This window comes from Panthera tigris, chromosome A2, assembly GCF_018350195.1.
Source record: "Panthera tigris isolate Pti1 chromosome A2, P.tigris_Pti1_mat1.1, whole genome shotgun sequence".
NCBI classification, from domain to species: Eukaryota; Metazoa; Chordata; class Mammalia; order Carnivora; family Felidae; genus Panthera; species Panthera tigris.
The window spans coordinates 126,188,212-126,215,571 of NC_056661.1; the positions used below are offsets into that span (position 1 = coordinate 126,188,212).

Sequence of the window (27,360 nt, forward strand, 5' to 3'; positions counted from 1 at the left end):
AAAAATGATGTCACAGTACCTCTGTACAGTAAGTTGCAAAGCAACAATATGATGTTTGACAAGTATACTTATTAGAAAACATATATTAAGACTATCACTATAAAAACAATAACTTATCAGATTTTTTTAGTTTAGGAAACATTAGAAAAGTTTAAAAAAATAGTCACTCCGATCCATTGGATTAAAGTGGAAATGACTCAGTGTTTGTGGAAAGGAAAGCCATTTGGTAATAACAACAACCTTAAAAATATATGCCAAAGAAATGACAGTCCCACAAATTTATCTTAATAACTTGATCATGGATGTGTATAACTAATGGGCGGCAAAGATGTTAACTGTAGACTTATTGGTAATTTCAAAGCATTGAAATGCTCAGTAAAAGGGTTTGATTAAATAAAGTGTAGTCCATCCAAATAATGAAAAAGTCTTCAGTAATGAAAAACAATACAAATAAACTCACGTGGAAATATTTGCAAAGACAATGCCCATGAAAGGCAAGGTTTCCCAAATACCATATAAAGCAGGATACTGATGTATATAAATATTAATATTTGTGCATGTGTGTGTGCGCGTGTGTGTATTAAAGGAGAGGGTATCCGGTAATATAAAGCAATGCCTGGTGATTTCTAATCCCTGAAGCCAAAATCTCATTTTTTGCCATTTACAATGGAGGCTAAAATGGAGACCTAATTTTACAGCCGGAGAATTTGAGATTAATTAGCTCAAAGTCACAGGAGAAATGCAATGATGATAAAGGCAAGAAAGGAATCCAAGTTAAAACAAAAACAACAGATTATATTCCAGACAAGCTGTGTTCTGATCTGTAAACTGAAAAAAAGAAAATCTAGGAGCCCATAGCAAGTGCCCATAGCAAGGCAAAACTTTTAGGAAAATATAAATCACATAAATCTGCCCGTGAATACATGTCAGGAGCCTCCCAATTTGACTTTGATACAAAATCCATGTATGTAAGTAATCCAATCACTAACCCAATAATAAGATCCGTCCCACAGTTGCCATTGCCCATTTAATTCGAATAGAACCTTAAGCATCTTGTGAAGTAGATTTAATGAAGTCTAGATGCATCCCGGGCTAACTACACTTAATCAGAACCGAATAAACAAACTCAGTATTAGTCACACTTGTGCAAGTTATTCCGCTTCACTGCAGCCAGAAGAGATTTTCATGTGATCCTGTTTAAACAGCTAAACATCTGGAAAATATGGAAACTATTCTGTGAGGCGCAAGAGGACCACACGCTCAGAGGAGCCATCAGTTGTGTGGCTGGGGTCAGGCCCCTGATGTTGGAAGGAGAGCACTTACTGGAGACAGCTTACTTACAATGAAGCCAAGTTTTTTATAATCCCGTGTGTACATGGACTTGCGTTTCTCCATGCTGCCACTGCTGTTATTAGGTTCAGACTCTGCATCAAAAGCGATTCTTCGAAGTTCAAATATGATGTCCCTCTGAGCCTGAAGGCGTTAGGGAGAAAAAAAAAAAGGAGGGGGAGGGAAGAGCTGCTTTCATTGTGTGACATTACATACACTCCCTCTTTCCCCAGGGTCTAAATGAATCACTGCTTTCAGGCAAAAGAAAAACAGATAAAAGACAACCAATGTTCTAAGTTAGGGCTCTGCATAGTCCCCCTGCCACTCTCCCTGCTGGTCAGCCCTGGCAACCCTCCACGATTATCCTCATGGCCAAGTCACTTGGAATACTGGTGTCAATTGCCTAGTCAAGTTCTAAATGGAGCCCCAAGTATGATGGAAGGCTTGGGTTCAGAAAAGCCAAGTTCAAGAACCTGGGACTTCCGCACTGTTCGAAACAAAGTGAGAGGCACAGAGGTTTATGAACAGCATTCAAGTGACAAGGGGTCCCGGACTCCACTAAGAAGTGACTTCATGGAAACAAACCCTTCAAAATGGCTAAAATGGTTAACTTTCTTGTTATGTGTATTTTACCATGATAAGAGAAAAATGTATGTTTTAAATAAATAAAAGGAAGCATTTCCAAACAGGGAGGGCTGTTCCACATTAAGATGCATGGCCTTCCATCACTAGAAGTGGTAGGATGACAGTCTCATCTCTCTGGGATGATTACACTTGGCCTTGCCAAAAGTCCAGGGCATGGCGGACAGCCTCTCAAAGCCTCTCCATCATTCTTAATCGCATGGCCTCGTGCCATGAACGAAGTGCCGTGGCTGTTACACACTTCACATGTGCAGTTCACATCTGCAATAGATCAGGCCCTCACGTGCCAATAATGAGTGTTTTCCTTTCCAAAGCTGCAGCGCTGTTTAAGTTGAAAATGTGCTACAGCAGGATTCCCAGCTGTTTCCTCTCACTCTGCCCTCACACAGTAAAGTTCCCCAAAAGCCTTCTGGATGGAGACATAACCTCTCACACACAACAACCAGAGACCTTGAGAGAATTATAACAAACAGCCAACCAACAAAAACGCAAGCCCAGAAATCAGGTGTCACCTGGGACCCCCACCTTCGGTAATGACAACGGGAGAATGGAAATCACTTCCTCAACCTGCAGGGTCATTATGACACAGAGCAACCAAATGGCCCTGGTTGTCCAGGAACTTGACTCCAGAGCCATTACCATTGAAGGTATTGGGACCAAAAGCCAAGATCTGTGGCTGTGTGACATCAGGCTTTCTTATCCAATAAAGGAAGAATATGCGTGTGTTCGATGTGTAATGGAGTAATCCATTTGCTTTATTCTCTGATCCTAAATTTGCCTAAATCTTAAATGCATTCCCCCAAGTTCTAAGATGACGATAAAACAATTATCATCACCTAAAAATTCCTGGTTTGGGAGTAGCCCCAGAAAAGATTTTAAATAACTTTCTCTCCCTTATGTGCTTTTGCTGCTGTCTGGTGAGCACTCACCTGGTCCTGGGGGTCCATCTTGGTCATCATCCTGTCTTCTAGAAGGTTAAAGGTAAGCACCTGTAGCACATACAGCTGGTGTGCCATTTCATTGTTGATGGCTCTCTGAGCTCGGATAACATTCTGTAGAGATAGTTCAGAAAAAATTTAAAAAAGAAAAAGCAAACAATTAATCCCCATCACTATGCCAGGTAGAGCCCCAGAATTCTCCATTTGGAGGCACAGGGAGTGTGGGCTGGTGGGTGGAACCGCCCTTCGGAAGAAAGGGGGGCATGGAGGTGATCTCAGAGCTTTTGTTTATGTTCCAGAGCCCAATAACATTCCTGCTATTTGGGCCAGAAGCCAGGAAAAGACCTACTGTGTGAGGGAGGGAGAAGAATGGAAGGCACTAGAAATGCACTGGTCATTGCCACAATATGAGTCAAGAAGGTGTGCCTGAAATAAGCTGAGAAGGAAGACTGGATTTCTGCAACAGAAGCATCCCCTGCAGGCCAGTAGAGGAGCGAATGGTGCATACGTCTTGTAAGCAATTTTGCCATCATTTTACCCTACCATGGTCCCTGACACGTGATCCCACTTCTAAATGTGGAAAAGTTTTAGAAGCAACACAAAAAAGCAAAGTATCTGTCAGGCCTGCAGTTAATTCACTGTGGAAACTATCCAGAGACCACCACCACCACAATGCAGTGAGGGAATGCATGTGCTTAACTTTACTCGCCTACTAACAATTAAATGAAAAATAAAATGACCTTTCCCCTTAGAAAGAGAGTGAAAGTGGAACAAATATAAAAGGAATGGCAGGAGACTAGATATGGAGGCCTTTGCCCCCACCAGAGCTGGGTCAGAAAGGAGACTGAATGCTTGGGCCTAACATGTATCTTCTTTAGCAGAGACCGTGGTTGTGCCTTAAAAATGCCGAACAACCAAACAACCGGTCATTGTGGTGAAACGACTATTCAAATCAGTGGTTTTGAATGTGATAGAGCCAACCACATCTTGCCATCTGAAAGAACTTTCTCTAGGTTAGCTCCCAAACCCAGCATGCATTGGACTCCATGTCCTAGCTGTGAGCACCACATCAAAATAGCCAGTTAAGGAAGACAGGCAGAGAGAAAAAATGAGGAACAGAAAAAAGTCACTGAACCAAAATATTGGGGTTGTGTGGGTGGGAAGCTAGTCAGTGAGATGGAGAGGTGGAATGAGACCCCATACCCTTCCATTTTCAGAACTGAATGTTACTTCATAGTATGTGCCTCACATCCAAGGTGTATAGCCATCTTTTTTACTAACAACTCAAAAGAATCTGTGCTCCAAGTTTTTGCCTAAGAATACCACCCTTGACCTTCCAGCCATCAAAGTCTCATAGGAGATTTCCCACTGAAGCAAAGTGATCTTTCAGACATGGCGGCCACAGCCACTTCCACCCATGCTAATTCTGGGCATTCTAACCCCCACTGCCACACCCAGGTAACAACCATGGGCTAAGACCTTAATTTAACATTTCTCATCCTTTGTCCCTCCACCCTCCTCCTCTCACACAAACACCTTCACTGAACTACATCTGGTAGTGAAGCCTCCACTTCCACTGAGAGCCAGGACAAAGATGAACCATATCATGAATCCCCCCTCTGCAATCTCTACCAGACCATTATTGGACCAAGAATCTACTAGGATGCTCAACAAACACCCATTTCATATTCCAGTTCCTGGGGGGAAAAGTGTGTCATCCCCAAAGAACTGGGGTACCTCTTTCATTAAACAATGAAAATTATACTCATATGTTTCTTTTTATCCTGTCAGCCAGGAAATTTAAAATCAAACTTGATGACAAACTGTAGTCATTGCCATTGGCTTTGGATTCTAGAATATTTATTGTTTGCCCTCATAAAGGTTTTTAACTTTCAAAAGACTCATTATATTGGAGTGTGTGTGTGTGTGTGTGTGTGTGTGTGTGTGTGTAATTGTGAGCTTGTAGAACTCTTTGAAATCACAGAAACAGAAATTGCTTCTTTCATAAGCTGGAAATCAATCATGCATGTTTCTTTCAGCCTTCGGTTAAAAGTCAAGCAGCAGATAAGGCCTCGGGAAATCATGCTATTTGATTTATTTTGAAGCATTCACAACGTAACATGTAGGGCTTCTTTTCCACTGACACTTCAGGTCATTTTTGCATTGCAGTTCACAAGTAGATTCCATGTATGTCTTTCCTGCCTGTGTCTTGCAAAGGGGCCCAGGAAAATGATGGTCAAAATTACAGGGCTTCTGTCAGTCTGAGAAGGTTTCCAGCTAGCTTCCTCATTAAAAGCTGTATAAGCTCACACAAGTGGATTTTTTTAAGTCAAGGAGCCCCTGATTTCCTAAATGTAAAGCTAGAGTGATGGTAACTGTAATAAACCTGCACCACTGGGAGAGATTTCCACCCCTTTCTGCCAGAATGTCTTTCTAGAGCAGTTCCAGAGACTCCTCCTTACAACCAAAGGAGGCCATTCCTGTGGGAAAGCCTTGTTTATTCCAGTTCCAAAACCACACTTCTTCCTTTCTAGTTCCTACTGCTTCCTCACAGAAGCAAGTCATAGAACACACCACGAATGGAAGCCAAAAGAGGAGATATATGAACACACCAGACCATTCCCACCCAACGAAGAAGTCACGGCACGTAGGTACTCACTGTTAAAATGATGGAACGAAGCTGCTTCTGAGCCAAAATATTCGCCATCTCCTGTTGGAGGAAAACACACCCACATAAAACCTAAGGTTAGAAAAATCCATTTCAACATGGCCCCAAACGACTTTATCCTGGGTGTGCTTCCTAACTGTATATCAGCAGTATTTCTTATGAAGGAATAGACACCAACAGGCAGTGGTATTCAAATGACTTTTTGAATGTTCTGTTTTGATAACAAAGCTTTGTCCAAAAGCAGAGGAAGGAAATCTGGCACCCACAAACTTCTCCTTTTTTTAGGAATTTCCACCTTCCAGGAAAAATTGAGTACTGAATTAAAAGTGAACGCTCCAAAGGAGAGCAATGGCTCTCCATTCCAAAGGCTCATCAGCTTTTATTAGACTATACATGTGTAGGGAGGTTTCACTAGGAGACACGCCTGCCCCTAAGGAGATCCCCATGGTAGAGAACCATCATTTTAAGGACCTAAACCTTCTTAATCTATGCAAAACCAAAGAGGGAGTGGACTTATCCCAGGGCTTGAAAACAATCTAGGCAAGTGAACGGAGCAGCTCTTTAGGGAAGGACAAATATCTGAGCAAATGCAAAGCTCTTAGAGCCCACACTCCGCACTGCTAGGCATCATTTCTACAAGCTGTATTTTGGGCTTTGGGCTGCCTGGCTAACACAGAGGAATTGCAGGTGACTTTATTAAAAGAAATGATTCATGGACACTCTTTCTAAATATTGAGAAACAGATAGTAAGGAGAAATTATAAAGTTGGGTACAACCATGGTACAAACATTCAAAAACAAAAATACTGCTCATATTCAGGAAGACACCTGTGTGTTGTTTTTTGGGCAGGGAGGGGCTGGATTTTAGGGTTGCTGCTCTTAACTGAGTAGAGAAGAAACTAAGCTACGATTCAAACACACAACCATGAATTCATTCGAGGTTAAAATAAACTTGCAGGAAACAAGGAGGACCCAGAACACAGGGAGAAAGTGCAAGGGGGACACGCAAGCAGGCTTGGGCAGAAACAGAATGTGGGGACTTACAGTCAGAGGACAATCAAGGATGTCAACACTGCTCTCTACACCAACCTAATGGTGCCATCGTCACCACAGAAAGGAAAGCAAGTAGGAAAGAAGAAGGGATGGAAATTCAGAAGACTCTGTTAGAGGTTACAATTTTAGTTTAACACCCCTGCTGACCCACTGCATTGCAGAGAAAAGTGCATAAACACTGTGAGGTGTTTCAAATCACCTTCCAATCTCTTAAGAATAAAAAAGCAAGGACAATGACACACACAGAAACAAGTAAAAGAGCAGCCTGGAAAGAACCTGTCTTTCTATGGTGCACACAGAAGGCAGTACTTGCTTCCTAATGCAAATAGGAAGGTCCACTTTTTTTTCTTGGACCACATGAAAAACAAAGAACCCAAAGGACCCTACAGTTCTTTTAATTTATTTTCTTTTATAAAAATGAAATTACTGCCTAATCACACACAAAAAAGGAAAAAAATTCTCTATTTTAGCCTATTGATTGATGAAATTTTAAATAAGTTAAAAAGGACAATTTATTTCCAGTATCTACAGCAATTGTTGTAATTATCTGTTGACATTATTTATCTTTTTCTGTAAGCCTATGGTCACCTTAAGGGCACCGAGGCTGTCCTTTTCATCTTTGTATTCCATGCCTGGAGCACTATGTCTGGCAGAAAGTAGACAATAAATGATTGGAAATGAAAGAACGTTTTCTACTACCCTTGTAAGGAACAGAAACTTGGTCAGGGAGAAAATAAAAAATCCTTGTCTCCAACATGGATTTGTTGTTGTTGTTGTTGTTCAATATAAGAAAACTGAGTAAACTTGAGAGTCCATAGAGAATATTTTATACCGTTAAGATGATATAAAAGTATAGATAGATATAAATATGGATGTAGGGGGGGCCCCTGGGTGACTCAGTCAGTTAAGCATCCGACTTTGGCTCGGGTCATGATCTTGCAGCTCATGGGTTCAAGTCCTGCGTTGGGCTCTGTGCTGACCACTCAGAGCCTGGAGCCTGCTTCAGTTTCTGTGACTCCCTCTCTCTCTTTCTCTCTCTCTGCCCCCTCCCCTGCTCACACTCTGTCTCTCTCTCTCAAAAATAAACATTAAAAAAATTTAAAAATAAAAAAATATGGATATATGTATATTAACATGGAAAGATGTTCACAAAATCCTGTTTCATTTTTAAAAGCAGTTAAAAAAATAACCAGTGCATGTAGTGAAAAAAAATCATGTATGTAGAAGAGGCTTTGCTTAGAAGAAAGCAGGAAGAGGGGCCACACAAAGTGTGACCAGTTGCAAGAGTTCTCTCTTGGGGCATGCAATTAGAGGTGTCATTCAAACTTCTTCCTTTGAATCTGTATTTTCTGATTTTCCCACCAAATCTTTTAAGTTTTAAAAAGGTTTTTGTTTAAATAATACTTATGAAAACCATAAATATTTAGAGAGAAATCTGGAAGGGACCTCACCAACATGTATGCCATGAAAATGGTAACATGAATAATGGCATGTAGTTGTAAGGAAAAGGATCCGTTTGCTCCCATCCCCAAGAGCCCCCTTCCCCACACAAGTACCCCTTCCCTTCACCTGTGCAGAGACAGGGAGAATCTCCCACATCCAGGAGGCATGGGGAAGCAAGAGACCCCTCCCTTGTACCACCACCTTCTCCCACACCCCCAAAAACCCCCAGGGGGCCTTGGCAAAGCGGGAGGTTCTGCCCCACCCCCTCTAAACCTAGCACTCTCTCAGGCCCACTCAATGAACACAAAACAAAAATATCGCTCCAGTCTGCCTGACAAGTAAAAATATCTGACCATGGTGGTATTTTTCTTCAGTAAAAGCGAAAAGAGGTGTTTAAAATCCATCTGAATTCATTTTAAACATTTTGAAAAGTAAGGAAAACCCAGTTAATGGAGTCCTACCAATGTGTTTGGCCCAAAGTCTGGAGGAGAAGTTGAAATAAATAAAATTTTTTCACTGAAGTGGAATCTGTCCAATGTCCTAAGGCTTTAAAACAAACAAACAAAGCTGTTCCTATAAATCCAATAAATAAATGTTTAGATTATGTTTTAATCTAATTAGAGGGAGAAAATGGGCTTGTGTCTTTCAGGCTCCAGAGAGTTCTTCTCTCGGCAAACAGGAGACAATTCTGTGGGTGACGCCTCCCTGACAATGGGATGCTCTGCAGAGAACAGCAAGGTCAAGGTTGGGATTCTAGCTGTGACTCTTATCTCCTCAGCAATTGGTCAAATTCTTTACTCCCTCTGACTCTCATTGGTAAAGAGGCAATAATAAGGCTTTCAGAAGATATGAGAATTCAATGAAATAAGACACAAAGCATTGAACACTGATCCTGGCACATGGCAAATTCTCAAAATATTATCATTGATGACAGGCTTTGGTAAATTTTCCTATTTACCCCCAAAATACAGAACATTTAATTTTTCACAAGAAAAGCCAATAACAATATATATAATAGAACTGAAGTGATATCCCCAATTAGTATGATCTTCTGCTTTACAAGCTCCACTAACCTTCAGGAAATAACATCAAACTTTTTTTGTCATGTACTTGAAATTATATTTTTAGAGCCAACTCTCTCTTAATGCACTGAAAAACATTTTTTAAATTAAAAATCTAAATATTCCTTTTCTTGACAAACAATAGTCACGGACTCATCTTAAATTCAACACAATTTATAAAGTCAAAATTAATTTTCTATGTTGTTGCTGTTTTTATTTCAAAGACTAAATTACAGTCTAAATTTTTGGCTTGATTATATATACTCTATCTTTCTTAGTTGGACTGTTTTCTCAAATTATGTAATGTTATTAGACTATCCTTTGTGATTTATTATCATTATAGCAATATATTGCCAATCCGTGTCATCTCAGTCTCATATTGCCTACTTTTCAAAAAATAAAATTTGATTCACAAAATCCAAACCTAACATTATGTTGGTATTCCATTATATTTTCATTGGTGTCATTATTCTGGAGTCAGTACAATAGGCAACTGATTCCCTATTTCTCCATGGTCATTTGATACAAATTGAGAAGATTAACAGTACTTCTTGGTGTACCAGGAAGATGCAAAGTGTATGCATCTTACACAGGTTTAGATCTAGGGATCCAAGTGAAATCATAGCACTTAGGGTGGGCATGAGTTTTTGCTTCCCCAAATCCAACCTCTTCTTCCACAGGAAAAAGGAGAAGCCCATGAGGTCAGACCAGATAGCAGGTTTCTTGACCCCCACTCCACACTCAGCTACCAGTTTGCCAGGTGTCCTTGATCTGGCCAGTAGAAGGATCAAGCTTTTCCAATGCCTATGTCAGGACTGCACATGTGAGAGCTGTCAGGCCATTCGCTGGGCTGCTGGAGGTTATCATGAGCTCAGTAATTTGTATTTGGACATTAAGAGGGCAGTGCCACCTAGGATTCCACCGGCCACGCTCCCCTTAAAAATCCACCTTAAAAATCCCCTTAAAAAAGCCTGGAGCACAGGCTTAGGGAGGGCAGGCAACCCCCCGGCTCTGGCTCAGGCCAGCACCAAACCAAACACAGGAAACAACAAAGCCACTCCCTTCATTGTGCAAACAGAACCCCCTAGGAATAAGCAAATGATTCTAAATGAAAAACCAGAAGCCCTCACATTTAGTCACTGAGGTTTAAAATCCTTGGCAATGAAAAAAAATAAAATTAAAAACTAAAATTCTTGACATGATGTCCAGTAGCATGCTAGCTTCTAAGTTCTGCTAAAACAATTTAGTGGTAACTGTCACAGAGCTCCCGCTATACTTGCTACTGGTGGAAACATCTCATATTTCCAACCCATTTTTAAATGAAAGTGAATTGTGACCAAGGTAACACAATATATGTTATGTTGATGGAAAAAACAGGAATGGGTTTTGAGGTGCAAGCTATATTCCAAGACGTGCAAAATTCTACTTCTTCCACAGCACCATCTATAATGATCCTTTACTTCACTGCAGAAGAACCAGAGATCTGCAGACAAAGGACAGTATCAAAGGACAGGTTTTACATAGGTCCATCGAAGGGTCCCTTCCCTTGTTTGCACAGAAGGGAAATGTGTTGCTCAGTCCTCCCCACCACATGCATGTGTGGACAACAGAAATGTCATGGAGCAAAGAGCTCCCCAGACATAGGAACAGTTATCTCAACCAGTAGCAGCCATCTGCGTGTCCTCCCTCCTGTCCTTGCCATCTTAAACCTCCATGGGCAAAGAAGAACAGCTTGCAGGCAGGAAGAAATACCTCTCTCGCCCTAGGAAGCATTCAACGGCATGACAGAAGATCTCAAGGCTTCTACCTCTGCTTCCACCACAGCAGTAACACTTTCATCTCTTTATGTTTCGAGTTTCTACGTTGGGTTTCATTTGATGAAAGGACTCTGCCTCCAGAGCCTTCCGAGTGTTCTTCCTCAGACAAGGGCTTGCGCACCTCCAACTAGTGCCCACTGGATCTGTGAACGAGCCCAGGCTGGCCAGCCGGGCTGCAGAGCAGCAGGGATGCCCAAGGACTCCCCAGGATGGGAAGGAAAGGGCACTCACTGCCCCAAAAGTTGTCAGTCCCAGGTACAGTCTTAAGACAAAAGAAATCCAGCTTACCTGCCTTCTCTCATCAGGAGCCTTCAGGAAAAGTGCATTAATCACTGCAATGGTATAGGTTTGGATTTCTTGATCTGTCCTGTAAAGACACAAACAATACAGAAAGTCAGAACAGGCTACCTCTGAGTCAGACCATCATAAGGGTCGTGATCTCCCCAAAAAAAGATGAGAGAGAAAGACATGGCCTAGAAAATGCAGTTGTCACTGAATGAGAATGTATTTCAATCATCATCATGAGGCAGGAAACACAGTGGGAGGATGGGGGGTACAACTACTGTTGCTAGCTGGACAACACACTGTTCCCTGGGGATAGGTGGTCAGCCGGCTCTCTCCCCTTCTCCTCTATCAGGCTTAAAACATGAACCCAGGGGCCATGTGTGTGTGTGTGTGTGTGTGTGTGTGTGTGTGATTTTCTGTCTGCTGCATGAAGTATATAGGGACCAGACTTGCCTGTCCCTACACTCCTGGACTTATTATAAAGGATACCACTTTTATCTCCATGGCAATGATATTACATATTCTAAAAATCTATTTTCAAACAAAAACTTTTTAAATAATAAAAACAACAGGTTTTTATTTTTTAAATTTACAAATTTTCTTTTTACCAAAATGAAGTCAGAAATTCCAAATGAAGCAAAAATCTCATGGAAGCTCCATGGTAAAGAGTAAACAAGAAGGACCCAAGGCACAAACAAAGAGCAGCCGGAGAGCTACATTTAGAAATAATTTAGGGAGAAGCAAAGTTGAGAACGCAGCCCTTGGAGGGATGAAATCTAAAGCCCAGTGCTCCGCAGGCTGGCCATGTAGCCTTGGAAGAGTTCATGGGGTATCCCCAAAACACCGTCTCCTCATCTGTAACACTGGGTGAGAACCCAGGTTCTTAAAGGTATTGCTTTTAGGATAAAATTAGTTCATGTATATAAAATCCTCAGCATGGCACTTGCCAAATAAGAAACTCTCCACTTTGGCAAAATGTACCGTGAATGCTCAAGTATGCCCTCGAGATTCAGAGAAAAGACACAGACTATAGAAATAATGCATTTCACATTCAGGGAAATGTGAAACTGGTATTATTTCTAGACAGGTTTTGCACAAAATCATCATTTTGCACACAATCATCATGTGCTCATTTTCCCTGAGGCCACAATCCATAGCTTGTGTGACTTAAAACCTTATTACATCCTGGTCACCATCCCCCCTTCCAAATGAAAGAAACATCTAATGCACTTTGGTAGTTTACATTATAAACATAACAGGTAACATTTTTGGCATACTGAGAACTAATGAACATTCCCTCACAGCCCCAGCCTGCATTCCCAACCCCAAAAGGCCAATCAGATTTCCTCTTGAGAACTGGCAAATGTGTCCTGAGAGACCAGGGGTGGTAGTTACTGGGAGCCAAGTCACTTTAGTGCCAACCAAAACACAAGAGAAAAGGCCTGTTGTGAGGACTCCGAGGAGGCCATAGTTTCTATCCTTGTCAAGGTTTAGCTACTTAAGTCATTCCTGGGTTCTAGAAAGTGTACCAGTATTCTTTCAGTAAACCCCTGGTCTTGTGTAAGCTACCGCAGGGGGTTTGTTGCCACCTGCAACTCCAAATAGGTTTATTTATAAAGTAGCATTGTACAGGGGGGGTGCTTCTCAGAGGCAACCTTACTAACTACCTAAGAGTAGAGAGAAGGGAAAGCCTACAGGCTGTTCAGGGCCTCATCTTAGAGCTCAAGCCGCTAGAGATAAAACACATACGTTACAAAATACAAAACTGAAGCTCACTGTAATCACCTTGAGCCTAAGAAAGAAGCCTACCTTTAAAAATTCCCAATTATCTATGAAAATACTCATCACAGAAAACACTATTTTTAATGACTAAGGAAAGATACTGTTGAGAACTCAAGAGAACAAATTGTCCTATTAGGCCTCGTTAAAAGTAAAATTCTACCGGTATCTATCACATTCATCAAAACTGACTGCCTATGAAGAGCCAGGTACTGGGAACAGGCATGCCCCCCCCCCACCCCCGCTCCACTCCACAGGCAAGTCACTGTGCCATTTCAGTGTGATGGGGGATGGGTCTGGTACACGGTGTGCCTATATGTCAAATCAAGATTCCTTTTCTGCCTATTTAATCAAACCAATCCAAAGTGTTTCCCAGAGCTCCATGGTGGCTGTCTACCAGAACCATTTCCCCTCCTCATGGAGGGGGTGGCAGTGGTATGCTTACCCTTGAAGATGTGGGATAAGTTGTCCAATAGTGATCTCCTGAGCCACCTTCTGGTAGAGGTCATGGCTATTGAGCACCATTGACTCCAAAATGGCCAAGGACCGTTGCAGGATTGAGATGTCCATGCCCGATTTGTTGACAAAACTTGCTATCTGAAAATCCAAGAAGGACACAATTGACTACTTGAGGTAAACAGAGCATAGAAATCCAGAAGGGAGCAAACTAAGGAAATTAGGAGCTCACTTAAGAAACACCAGACACAGAGGATGAAAAGTATCTAGAATTATAGCAGGATAGTAAGGAACACATCAAGTCAGCGATGATTGCTCATATTACATATTACAAAGCAATATTTATATCTTATTTCTATAATTCAATAATAAGCAACTTTAAAAAGGAGACAGCTTCAAAGAATTATTTTCTGGTTTTTCTGGGATTTTTCTTCTGGGTTTTAGCTTTCAGAGGCAGATGATTTCAACACATATATTGTGAGGACTCCTGTGTTTCTTTGAGACGGTAATTTCAACATATACTAATAGCCATTTCCTTCCATTCCCAGGCTACTCCTTCCCCCACACGATTCATGATTTTTATGTTCATATTATGACCCTGGTTATATTCTTAAGGGATTCACACAAATCACACTTGTCAACACAATCCAACTGGCAACTTCTTAGGCACTGGCTACGCTCCTCATTATTCAACAATGAAACACTCTTTCCCCCATTCTTCCAATTTCTTATGGTTAAAATACATTCCTTTCATCTCAAATTTAGCAAACAGGAGAACATTTAAATGAGCAGTGCTAAAAGTTAAAATAATAGCTTAAGCACTAAAATATATTCCCTAAGGAATGAATCACTAAGGCCTCAAACACAATAAATCACAATGTAAGAGGGAAGTAAAATAAGGGTTAGAATAATGGATCACAGTAACCCAAACACATGGGTACCATAAAGGTTTTATTTTAGAGGTCTCATTAAAAGTTATTCCTGTCTGTTGACAACTCACACTAAAAGGCTGTTATTATATCAACATAATGACTACTTTCTTAAAAGCTAAATAATTTGGTTCCATGACAAATCGACACTTGCTGCTTCCCCCCATTGGCACTAATTTCTTCCTTTCTGCTGTCCCATTGACCCCTTCTCCTCATCCCCTCTCCATCCTTGTACAAGATTAAACGCAAAGGTGCCCATGGCAACCACAGTTACCGTCTCCACTGTTTCTAGCTAATGACTCCCTGGTGGAAGTAAGGGTAGTGGATACAGATACCAGTACCCTCTCTGGCCCCAGATACATCTGGATCTCAGGGGTGGCAAATAGATGACATGAAGAAGTATAGTATGGTAATATTATGGCTTTATATTCCAGAAAGCTATTATTTTATAGCATAAAGCACAGGAAGAGTATGAAAATTTTAAGATTCTCAAAAGACTGCTTCAGCTCCTTTCATGGCTAATAAACTTCTCCAATGTGTTTACTGTCCCTGGCAAGCCTTTGCCTTAATCCTCACAGTCTGCTCCACTCTGTCCAATCTACCAAGCTAAGGCCATCTTTTTCTGACAAAAATCCAATTACCCTCATCCTGAGCCCACGGTTTAATACTTCACTTAGACCTCCTCTAAACAGAATGTCAATTCCTTGACTTCTTCACCAACACCACCTCAACCATTTTCCATTATCCCAGCATAATTCCTGGTACTCAATTAAAAAAAAAAAACGCTGAAGAACTCACAAATAAATTTGTTGACAGTACTTCCGATTTTTCTCAGCACTATCTCTCCGCCTTCCGTGCTCCTTTTCTTCCCCCATTTAGTAAATTTGGATGTACCTTTAAGACTTCCTGGAGAAGCTTCCACCTGAGAGCCTACTGTCAATACCTGCCCCCTTACCTTGTAGCTTCCACACACTCTTCTCACTTATTCAAGTACTAGTATGGATTGTGTGCCATAAAAGAGGCTTACACTGTCCTAAGATCTGGAAATAGGTAAATGAGCAAAACCCACATGATTTTTTAATTTCGAGGACCTTATAGTCTAGCAAAGACAGAAAAATAAAAAGGCATTTACTATGAAGTACATTAATTGCTTATTCTTGGCATCCAAAAGTATGACTCCAAGTAGATATTCCAACAAAGCCTAAATTAAAAGGTGTGAAAACCAATCTCATTGTCTTCTTAATCCTCCTTTCTCAATTATCACCTTTTTCCAAGTTTGCCATAATCATTAGTGATTATAATTCCAGTCCCCTATTTTCTATCGCTACGAACACATTTTGCGATGTCTCCCCTTTGATACGCATTCAGTTGTACATGCACAACATCGGCCCAGGGGCCAACTCATTCTTGGATTACTAAGACTGCATCTTCACTTTCCTTTATGTTCAAGATTCCCCTCTAATACACATTTATCCTCTACTTCCATAAATATCCTTTTGGTAACATTTCCTTTCTCAAAATATCCAACCAGAACTCTCAATACTTTCTGATACAAACTATACCTTCTTTTAAAGTTTCCTACAAATTATTGACCGTCATGGTCCCAGGGGGCTTGCTCAAATGTTGTACAAGAGTTTGTGTTCTCTGCTCTAATTCAGGCATATTTGAATTACATATACATATTCCATTTCCCTTTGCCATTTCTATCAATTTCTCTCCCATAAAACTAACCCCTTACCTTCATCAAAATATTCTTAAAAATTAATCTTTTCTATACTTCACCTCTTTTGTGAGATATGGAACCTATCATTTCAGCAATCCTAATGCAGCTTACAAAAGGAGCATTCTGTGTAACACACTTAGCTGAGTCCTGCCTCGCAGACAGCAGGCATGCAGATCGTTAGAAGTCTATGTACAAGTCTGTGGCTTGAGAACGTGAAAATACTTGTACTAGTATTTTGTAGTACTAAAATACTAGTGGCTTTTTTAAACTAACTGCCACCTTTTGCCTTTATCTGTCAATGGTTCTAACCAGACATTTAAATGACCCAATCTTTCCATCTAATAAGTACCAATAACCAAGGCATCAGGGCTGACTGAACAAACATAATGACTGTAGACAGGCTCCTTATTAGGGCATGTACAAATTCGTCAAAATACAAGCATTATTCTCTATGTCTATTTTAAATAACTATAGATCTTAGTATAGTTACGGAACAGTAAAGATTTTCTGGTTAAATTTTTAATTTCTCTTGCCCACCCCCAAAGAAACAATGACTTTCTTTGCCTTTAGATTACTTCTGGCTCCATTACTGTACTTTTGGCCCACACAGGTGAGCCAGCCCTAAGCCAAAGCACGGCTGTGTGAAAGTAGGTCTGTACTGTAAGAAAGAAGAGGTAAGAAGAGCTAGCAATAATTATATATACTACCTCCACATGCTTGCATTCATTTTTAAATGTTACCTAAATAATACGGAGGAGTATTTGTGTGGCTTCTAAAAAGCTAAGGGGCATCACAGTGCATGCATCAAAGATATAAACTATTAAAATCACATAAACACTTCTTAGAATAACTTAGGGCGAGATTTTAAAATTCTTCCATGCTGTCAAAACTGAAAAGAACCACAGAGAGCCTGCAGTTCCATTGCCATATTTTAAATTATCTGGGCACAGGCCCATGAATCTCTCTAGTCTTTTAAGAGGTAAAAATTACTGAGTCTCTAAACTGAATTGGCTGGATGTCTGTCCAGGTGCTGAAAACTATGTAGGGTGAACCAGGCCCTCCTGCAGAGCTAAGGCTGTAAGAGCATTTGTATGAAACGCCCCTTCTGAGAAAAGGCACTGATGTTATACTTGGCTAGGGGAAAACCAAAGGGTAAGATAGAAAGTTCTAGTTTTTTGTTTTGTTTTTCTTCCCTTTCTTTCTTCTCCACAACTTCCTACCCTCTCCCTAAGTAGCCAACTCTTTAAAAAGCAACATTACATTTTGTCATCAAGGGATTCTACCTTTCAAAATGTTTATGAAATGATGTTATTTATTGCAGACAAAGTTTGTAAACGAGAATCTCCATCCACACATAAGAAAACAGATAGTAAAGAAGAAGACGGGCTGGCAGGGAAAAAATATTTCTCCAAAGTGGTATGAATTTGGCATTAATAGGAAGCCAAGTCTGGACCACAGAGATAAACATCTTTTGTCAGGGCATTTCCTAGATGAGTTTTGTTGAGATAAAGCTCCATTTAAAAGACAGTTGCCTGCATACAATTCCTGGGTTGTGAAAGTGCTGAATTTGATCCAGCTAATGAATAAAAAAAGTTAACCTTACAAAAACTATCAATTATAAAGTCATTTTGTGATGGCCATTTTTCAGATTCTCATAAGGGACTGAGATCTAAGTAGCAATGCAAAGGAAAGAGAATGGCAAGGAATGAGAATGTGAAATCCATTAAATGTATTGCCTTTTGAGAAAATATTTAATTTTTTATTTAAACTGCCAAGACCGCTAGTCTTTGTTTCCTTAGACTTTTTAATTTAATTTCAATGAATGAAAACCATTTTCTTACGTAATTAGAATATTAAATTATTGTTATTCTCTCTAACCACTTCTCACGTCATTTAACGAAAAAGTTTTCAAATCCCTGTCCATTCACAACTGAAATTTTACTTGAAATAGAGTTAAATACGGTGTTACTATACTCCTTCTTTTCTTCAAGTTCTAGAGTTTTAAAAAAATTCTTCCAAAACAAGTTTCATTCATTCATTTCACACAAAGGTATTACGGTCTTCCTCTGTGCCAGGCCCTGAGGATAAAGTCATGCAGAAAGCTGTGGTTCCAGCCTCCTAAGACTCATGGTCTACTGGGAGCCAGTAAAAAAAAAAAAAAAAAAGAATTCACAAAAATGGGGTAAGTGTTTGCACAGGGACAAACACAAGATCCAAGGAGAATGGAGAGCAGAAGAAATCACTTAACTTCTTACCAGTGAGGTTGGGGAGGGCTGAACAGAGGCGATACTAGTTCAACCAATCTTCAGAAGCTATTTTTCCCACCATTTGAAAGCACAGGTGTATAGCATGAAGGGAAGAAGCCCTTAACCATGGGACCAGTGACACTCCACTCCCTATGACATCACTTAACCTCCCCAAGCCATTGTATCCTCCCCTCCTGACCAGTAATAGCAAGACAGTCTGCTCTGTTCTGGAAAGGATTTCTGGAGATCAAAAGAGATAATGTGTATGAAAGCACAATACAACCTCAAGGAATTTGCATTCAGAACAGCACTGTTTTTAGAGCAAAAGAGGCTCTAACAACAGACAAGCAAGGCAATTTGGATGTAGGAGAGAAAGGCCTGCCATAATCCAGTATGAGTTAACATTTTTGTTAAGTATGAAAAATCCACAAAACCCAGTATCTTCAGATTTGAACTTACTTCTCTAGAACTTTTATCCTAGAAAGACAGAACACAGCAATTTGTTCTTCACATTCATCATTCACTGCTTACGTTTCCTTGGCTTTCTCATCTACAATCGTTTCTTTTCTTTTTAGCAATTCGTACCACTGACTGAGGCTTCCTCTTCTAGTAGTTCCCATTAATCATCTCCTTTGGCTTTATGCCCTTACATAAGGGAAGAGAATTCAGAGGTCTGTTGAGAAGGCCCTTGTCTGAAATAAATATGTATCATGTAAGCATTCGATCTCTGGGGCACCCAATTCCAACACCCTCATTTGACAATCTAGGGGCTTTTCTGTGCCCTTTGATTCAAGGCAGTATCTCCCAGAAGATACTGATTAACTTCAAAAGGGAAAGAACTTCACGGTGAGTGGACCCAGCAGATACCACCTCAACCATGTAACCAAGGTCAACACCACCATTAATAACACATGTCGACATCATGTACCCCGATACAATGTGTCGAGTGAGAAAGGTATGACACTACTTCTCTGGCATTCCTGCCAAAAGTGCGTAACCTTAATTTAACCATCAAATACCAAACAAATCCAAAATAAGGGACACTCTACAAAATAACTGACCAGTAGTCTTCAAAACTTTCTGTCATGAAAGACCAGGAAAAACTGAGGAACTGTCAGATCAGAAGACTCTAAGGAGACATGACAGCTAAGTGCAATGTGGGATCCTAGGTCAGGCCCTTAGACAGATAAAGGACATTAGTAGAAGAAATGGTGAAATCAAATAATGGTAATAGTACCACTGTTAATTTCCTAGTTCGGTAACTGTATCCTCATTATGCAAAATGTTAACCTAGGGGAAGCTGCATGAAGGGCATTTGGGAACATTCTGTACTGTTTTTTGCGATTTTTCTGTAAGTCTACCATGATTTCAACATGGATTAAAATAACAAGGTTTAAAAAATTCAAGTGACTCTTCTGGATTTTGCTTTGACTTTCCAGCTTTTGCACAGATTCTCTGAAATTCTTTATTTTACTTAACCCTTCCCAGAAATCTATACTTATAAAGTAAATTTATAAGGGAACAGCACCCCCCTTCCCTTCAGGGAACGGCGGGGGCTCTTCTGCCCTCTGTTCCCACACCAAGTCCACCTTGCCCATCCCTTCATTACTTTCCTCCTAAAGAAGGAGAAATCAATCCCAGAGACATTTACTGCACCATGATTACAAGTGAGCTTGACTTAAGAAGAATGGACCCAAGCACACCTCCTTCTCTTATATCCCTGCTTCAAATCCAGGTATGCAGGAAATCAATATGCTTTCCCTCTTTCCCCTTCCCTGAATACCTGATTGAGGGCAGAGAAGGTTGAAGAAGGATAGAAAAAACTCTACTTAGGTCTTGAGAATAACTGAATCCTGTCCAGGGACTCCTAAGGGACTGCGTCTGTAGTGTAAACAATGTGATTCCTTGATTTCCCTTGACTGTGGGTTCTCACATACACACCCTTTTGATCCTGGTGGGGAGACAATGTCATCTTCACATAGAAGTTAGGTGCCCAGACCCCCACATGCATAATATTTTCAACAACCACATCTATCTTTTACACAAATAACTATAAGAAACAATTATAACATATCCTCAAAGCAGAGCAAAATATCTATGAAAGTAATTTAAGCCCTGAAAAAACAATTTGCATTACCTTCTTAATAAACGCCACTGAAAACGTATCCCAGGATACTATTCCATGGTCCATCAGCTCAACAAAGGCTGTCAGGGTGAAGGACAGCATGTCTCCAAAGCTGGAAAACACAGAGAAGATTAATGGAGATGGAGAGCTGAGCAGAAGCACAGACACAGAAGTGAGAAAGCTTTACATAAGTGGATACAGAAGAATTATAAAAGATCATTGAGATACACAGCTAGGCCTCAGGAAACTTCTTAAAAAATGTGAGTCTACGGAAAGGAGGAAGGTGGGTTTTATGGAATAAGCCAGGGCCTCAGTGGGACAGACCTGGGCTCTCACAGATTCTCACTCTGGTGAACTATGTCATACTGGGCAGTTCACAAATCTCTCTGAGCCTCTGTCTTAGCTGAAAAACTGAATAGTGATACCTATTTAATCACAGGGCTGCTTGTAGAGCACTTAATCACATGTGTAGTATATAAGCATTCAGTAAATGATAACTTAAAGAAAAGCTTTTCAGCAAATGAAAGTTAGAGTAACCAAGAGAGGGCAATGTGCTTCTTTCATTATTCACGGTATCTAATAATTAGAAATAATTCTATTAAGAGTATTAGCACTTTGCACAGGATTTGAGTGGTGTGTGTGTGTGTGTGTGTGTGTGTGTGTGTGTGTGTGAGTGTGTGTCAGTGCAGACACACACACAAACACATAGGTACAAATATATATGTAAGTAAGCATATTCATTTCTGTTACCCTGGACAGCATTTTGTTAATAGTCTTTATAGAATATCTGTAGAAATAATGACTGTTTGCTGTAGACTTGCTGTGATTTGGAAGGCTATAGGAAGGGTCTAATGTTTGAGTTAGAAATCAAAACAGAGATGAGACAAACAGTTCCACCCATGACCCTTATCAGACAATATCCTAGTTTCTAATGCGTTCAAAACCACACTCAACAGACACTCAGAATATTTTACAGAAACTCACCTCTACTGTAAATCATCATCATAATAAACGTTAACTGCCAAGATAAGTACAGTCTTCAAGTACATTGAATTATGCCCATCAGGATTTCTGCATACTATGCAACCTCACAGATTCATGTGCTTGATTTTTAAAAAATATGTTCAGAATTTGAATCTGTAAACTCATATATATAATTGCTACACTACAAAGTCTCATAGAATGTTTAGATTGAATTTTCCCATCTATTCTCAGTTACTAGTATAGAAAACAGGCTCGTGTTTCTTGTTTGTTTGTTTGTTTGTTTATTTATTTATGTATTTATTTATTTTGATAGACAGAGAGAGCAAGCAGGGGAGAGGCAGAGAGAAAGGGAGAGAGAGAATCCCAACGAGGTTCCACAATGTCAGCGCAGAGCCCAGCGCGGGGCTTCAACCCACAAACTCGAAGATCATGACCTGAGCTGCAACCAAGAGTCGGATGCCTAACCAACTGGGTCACCCAGGTGCCTGAGGCTGATGTTTCTTTTAAAACGGCTTCATATGGGGCGCCTGGGTGGCTCAGTCATTTGAGCAACCGACTTTGGCTCAGGTCATGATCTCACGGTTTGTGATTTCGAGCCCCACTTCGGGCTCTGTGCTGACAGCTCAGAGCCTGGAGCCTGCTTCTGATTCTGTGTCTCCCTCTCTCTCTGCCCCTCCCCCACTCATGTCTGTCTCTCTCTGTCTCAGAAATAAATAAACGTTAAAAAAAAAAGTAAAATGGCTTCATAATTTCCCTTCTTCCCAGTTCTCTCAGCCCAGCCTCAGTAATGGCCTTGGGAATTCTGCATCACTTTCCAAGCTGTGATGCAAGAAAGAAACCTACAGAAGAGGCAACGGCTCTCAGAAGACCATGATCCAAAACTCCCAGAGATCAGAGACGATGAGATGCAACAGATAAAAATAGATAAAAATGATTATGTGTGCAGATTCAGGAGTCAGATAGCAGTTTTCCCCTCCAATTCTAAGTGGGCAAGCTACTGATACATTCTGTGCCTCAGTTTCCTCATTTATTAAAAATGATGGTCGTGGGGCATCTAGGTGGCTCAGTCGGTTAAGCATCCAACTCTTGATTTCAGCTCAGGTCATGATCTCATGTTTCATAAGATCAAGCCCCATGTTGGGCTCTGGACTGAGCATGGAACCTGCCTGAGATTCTCTCTCTCTCTCTCTCTCTCGCTCTCGCTCTCGCTCTCTTTCTCCCTCTTCCCCTCTCTCTGCTCATGCACGTTCTTTATTAAAAAAAAAAAATCAGTGGTGGTGGTGGTGGTGGTGATCACTCAGGATTTCTGGGGAAATAGAACAAGCTACCACACTTTAAGCTCTTCGAACAGTGTGTGGTGTATATATATAGCAACATGTGAGTGTTAGCTATGATCATTATGCAAAAGTGATCTTCTAGAAAGATAAGCAAAGCCCATGATCTTCAAATGTTTGCCTTCAAATATTCTCTGTCCTTGGAGCCAGGGTTGAGGGGGGGTGGAACGCAAGGAAAGCCAACCCATGCAGGCCAGAAATACTTTTTTTCAAAGGCTTCTCTAACTCACAGACTGGCAATACTAATCTTACAGGGGCCCCTTACATGGCGTGCCCCCCAAAATAAGTCCCAAACCAGAAAACTCAAACTTACTTGAAGGACAGAACCAAAAAAAAAAAAAAAAAAAAAAAAGTAGAAGGATGAAAAACGTGTTAAAAAGAGGAGCAAGAAAGGTCAAATTTTAAAAAAGAATTCCAGAAATGACTCATTCTACAGACAATGAATGACAAAATCCAGACATTAGCTTGAGTGAAATTAAAAAAAAAAAAAAGAAAGAAAGTAAATTGCATCAGGAAAATAAGAGAGCCAGGTATAAAAACAATTAGCAAGATTTATTAATAGAGTATGTTGGTACCAGTATTACTGTGAAAACATTATTACATAATAATGTATAGTATTAGTAAACAATATTAGCTAATGTATTATTTTACCGTATCATTATCAGTAAACACTATTTGCTAATTTATTTTCCTTTTTACTTAAAAGAGCAGAAAACAAACATATAATAGTTGCCATTTGCTTATACCTGGCATGTTAAAAGATCTCAACCGCTCAAAGTCCCCCATATACACGACATTGGAGAACGGCACCCATGGCCTCCATACAGGCAAAACACTGCCTCACTGTTGTCACTAACAGCATGAGCAGTGGGACAGGCAGTGACAAAGGAAAGCACACACTCTTGGAATCAAACTTGTCTTTATATTCCCTGGAGCTAGTTGAGGCTGAGAATAGAGATAGTATTAGTCTTCCTTAACTGCCTTAGAAACAAGAAATAAATTATATTTATGCTCTCTAATTATCTGAAGGAAAAATGACTCTGTCCCCTGCTCAATGGGCCCATAATCCAAGTGGCCTGAGTAACATCTAGGATTGTCCTGCTTCCTCCAATGCTCTAGAACTCTGCCCACAGACTTCTCAGACAGGCTGCAAGGACTTGAGAGAAAAGACGGAGAGAAAGTGTATCATTTGGTTTTCAAATCTCCAATCTGCTTTTGGGGCCAGGATTTTAATCTCCATGGTTGTTAAGGAGGTGGAGCACCATTTCTGCCACTGCGATAGGCCTTTATGTGCTTTGTAGTTTCCATTAGTGTGAACGGTTGGTAAGTGAGAGAAGCTTCTTTCATATCACACACCAAGGTGTCCATGGCAGGGATCGCTCCCTTGGTCCATCTAATAACACTTTATATACATGTTATATTATTGATATTCATATTTTGTAGAAATATTATCTAATAACATTTTATTTATACACATCATATATTTTAACATATTCTATATATTCTATATTCTATATATTTTATGTAGATATAAAAATCTGAGCATGGAACCTGCCTGAGATTCTCTCTCTCTCTCTCTCTCTCGCTCTCGCTCTCGCTCTCTTTCTCCCTCTTTATGTGCTTTGTAGTTTCTATAGATATTCTATATATTTTATATAGATATATTCTATATATTTTATATAGATATAAAATATCTATAGAATATCTATAGAATATATTCTATATATTCTATATATCTAACATATTCTATATATTTTATTAGACCATATATAGTCAGTTATACTATAGAACAGAACATATATCTTCTATTTAATATATTCTATATAACATATGTATGTGATTAGATATATTTATACATGTTATGTATTACAATATAAAAATATATATACACATGCAAATATAATATAGCATATATATAGTGCATATGTAACATAAATATAATTCATTACGACTGGTCGCTGGATGGCATACTAGGTTTCCATGAGGGAGGATTTTTTTTTTGAAGGAGAATTTTTTTAAAATTCAACCTCAAACCCTCAGTTGCAAGGAGAAGATGGCCATCCTAAAATTTTATTACATTCCAAATCAAGGAACTCAATCACCTAATTTCAAATGATGCAGGTATAAAAGCCCTTATTGAACCCTGACATAGATGTTTAGTCTCACTCCTAGAGGACTGACTTACGCTCCAAGGAGAGAGGGCAGGAGCCAAGGCTCTGAAATCAATGCTGCGTGCAAAAGATCAAGGCTAAAAGGGTTACAAATATAAAGCAAGCACATGGCACGTGCAGAAGCACTTTTATTTGTTTGGTTTATTTGTTTTTTATAAAGTGCTAAGCTAAAGATTTTGCAGTACTGACTGCCACAGATTAAGCCGACTGCAAACTACATGCTGGTCGAGAGCTATGTCACAGCCAACACACCATGTGTGCTGGAATGATTCAACTAAATGTTTCTCATCAACTCAGTAGAGACCATCTTCATTCCAACAAAATTCAGCCAATCTTGAAGCATTTCAATTTAAGCTGCTAAATTTATAAAAGAACAGTGCTTCCAAATGTTTTGATTGGGTGCCAGGCAGAAGTGGAGAAGGGATGCAAGTAAAGGCCACTTTTAAAGTTTTTGTTAAGTCATACTCAATATATCCTTAATTCCCAAAGTTAATGAATATAGTTCTGTCCTGCCCTTTGAATTTCTCCAAATGTTTTTTTTTTGTATGTGGTAAAAAGTATATACATAAAAGGTTATAAATTTATAAATCACCCTGTAGACATTCCCTTGGCCTTCAGATCATAGCATGAATGTGCCAACGTTCTTTTCACTCCTTTGGTAAAAATTTAACTGTGGATCAATTCTGGAATCTATTCTATTTCTTTGATCTATCTTTCCTCTTATACCAATATCACACTGTGTTAATAACTTTATAGTGAGTCTTGAAGTCAGTTAATGAAATCCTCCAACTTGGTTCATCTTTGTTATTTTTTCAAAACTGTTTTGGCTACTCTAGGTCCTAATCATTTCCTTTAAGTTTTAAGATTGGTTTGCAATTTCTTTTTAAAAAATAATATTGCACTGAATATTATTGCACTGAATATTGTACTGAAGACAATGTGTGTGTCTTCCAAGAAACGGTATATTCTCTACTTATTTGGGCCTTCAATTTCTTTCAGTCATGTATTTGTCAGTGAAGAGATGCTACATGTCTCTTGTTAAATGTATTCCTAAAAAATTTATAATTTTTGCCACTTTGTAAATAGAAATTTTCAAAATTTCATTTGGCTATTAATGCATACCTATACATCACTTTTATACACTGATGCTGTATCCTGAAACCTTGCTAAATTCAATTATGAGATCTAAGACTTTCTTTATAGATTTACAATTTTCTACACAGATAATCATGTCTTCTATGGTTTTACTTCTTCCTTTATGATTATTATGTCTTTTATTTCTTTCAATTTATTGCTATAGCTAAAAACTCCAACACAATGTAACAGAAGTGCAAAAAGCAAACACATTTGCTTTATTCCCAATCTTTAAAAGGGCAGAAGTTGGAAGGAATTCAGTATGCCAACATTAAGTATGATGTGTTTTTTTGTTTGTTTGTTTTTTAGTAGATGCTCATTATCAGGTTGAGGAAGTTCTCTCTATTCCTAGATTGCTAAGAATTTTTATGAATGGATGCTGGATTTTATGAAGTGCTTTTGCTGTATCTATGAATTATTTTCTGTATCTATTAAGATCATTTTTCTCTTTAAGCCCTCTCCTTGGTTTTACTAAACACTGAATCACAGTGACTGCTTTTCAAACATTGAGTGATTTCTGGGATAAACTTTCACTGGCCACAATGTATTATCCTTTTTATATATCATTTGATTATATTTGTTAATATGCTGCCGGGGATTTTTGCACCAGTGTTCATTAGTCTCATTAGCTGGCACATTTGGTATCTAAAGATTAAAATTTATTGGCATAAAGTTATTCATAACATTCTTTTATTTCCCTTTAATTTTCAGTGTATTCTGTAGTGATATTCCCTCTTTTGTTCCTAGTATTGACAATTGGATTTTTCTCTTCTTTTTTCCTACTAAATATTTTCAAATAATCTGTTCTAGTTTTAATTTTCTCTACTATTTATGTGTTTTCTATTTCACGGATAGTTACTCCTTTTATTCCCTCCTCCCACTTATGTAATTCACACTTATTTATTTTACCTTTTTAAGGTAGAAACTTAGATCACTGATTTTTCTTGACCATTCTTCTTTTCCAACATAAGCACTTAAGGATATAATTCCCCTCTACACACTGCTTTAGCTGCATCCACAAATTTTGTTTTGCTATATTATATTTTATTATCATTCAGTTAAAAATATACTGCAATTTCACCTGGGTGCATTCCTTGACTCCTGGGTATTAAAGAAGTATGTCTTTTAATTTCCAAACATCTGAGGCTTTTCCGCAAATTTATTGTTCCTGATTTAAAATACAATTTCCTTGTGGCCAAAGAATGTAATCTGTATAATTTCAATCATTTGAAAATTCTTGAGAC

At 39.4% G+C, this 27,360-nt stretch overlaps 1 protein-coding gene across 3 annotated transcripts in view; it reads right to left on the minus strand.

The window, feature by feature from the left end:
- ELMO1 (engulfment and cell motility 1) overlaps window positions 1–27,360 on the minus strand; it is a 524,791-nt gene that overhangs the window by 322,456 nt on the left and 174,975 nt on the right. For all 3 annotated transcript variants that reach the window (XM_042970062.1, XM_042970058.1, XM_007078577.3), the window contains exons 8-13: window positions 20,506–20,605; window positions 13,460–13,611; window positions 11,239–11,317; window positions 5,569–5,619; window positions 2,901–3,023; window positions 1,342–1,473 (exon numbers count right to left, since the gene is read on the minus strand). In XM_042970062.1, the coding sequence (XP_042825996.1) occupies window positions 1,342–1,473; window positions 2,901–3,023; window positions 5,569–5,619; window positions 11,239–11,317; window positions 13,460–13,611; window positions 20,506–20,605 (637 nt within the window). The remainder of the gene's footprint in view (window positions 1–1,341; window positions 1,474–2,900; window positions 3,024–5,568; window positions 5,620–11,238; window positions 11,318–13,459; window positions 13,612–20,505; window positions 20,606–27,360) is intronic.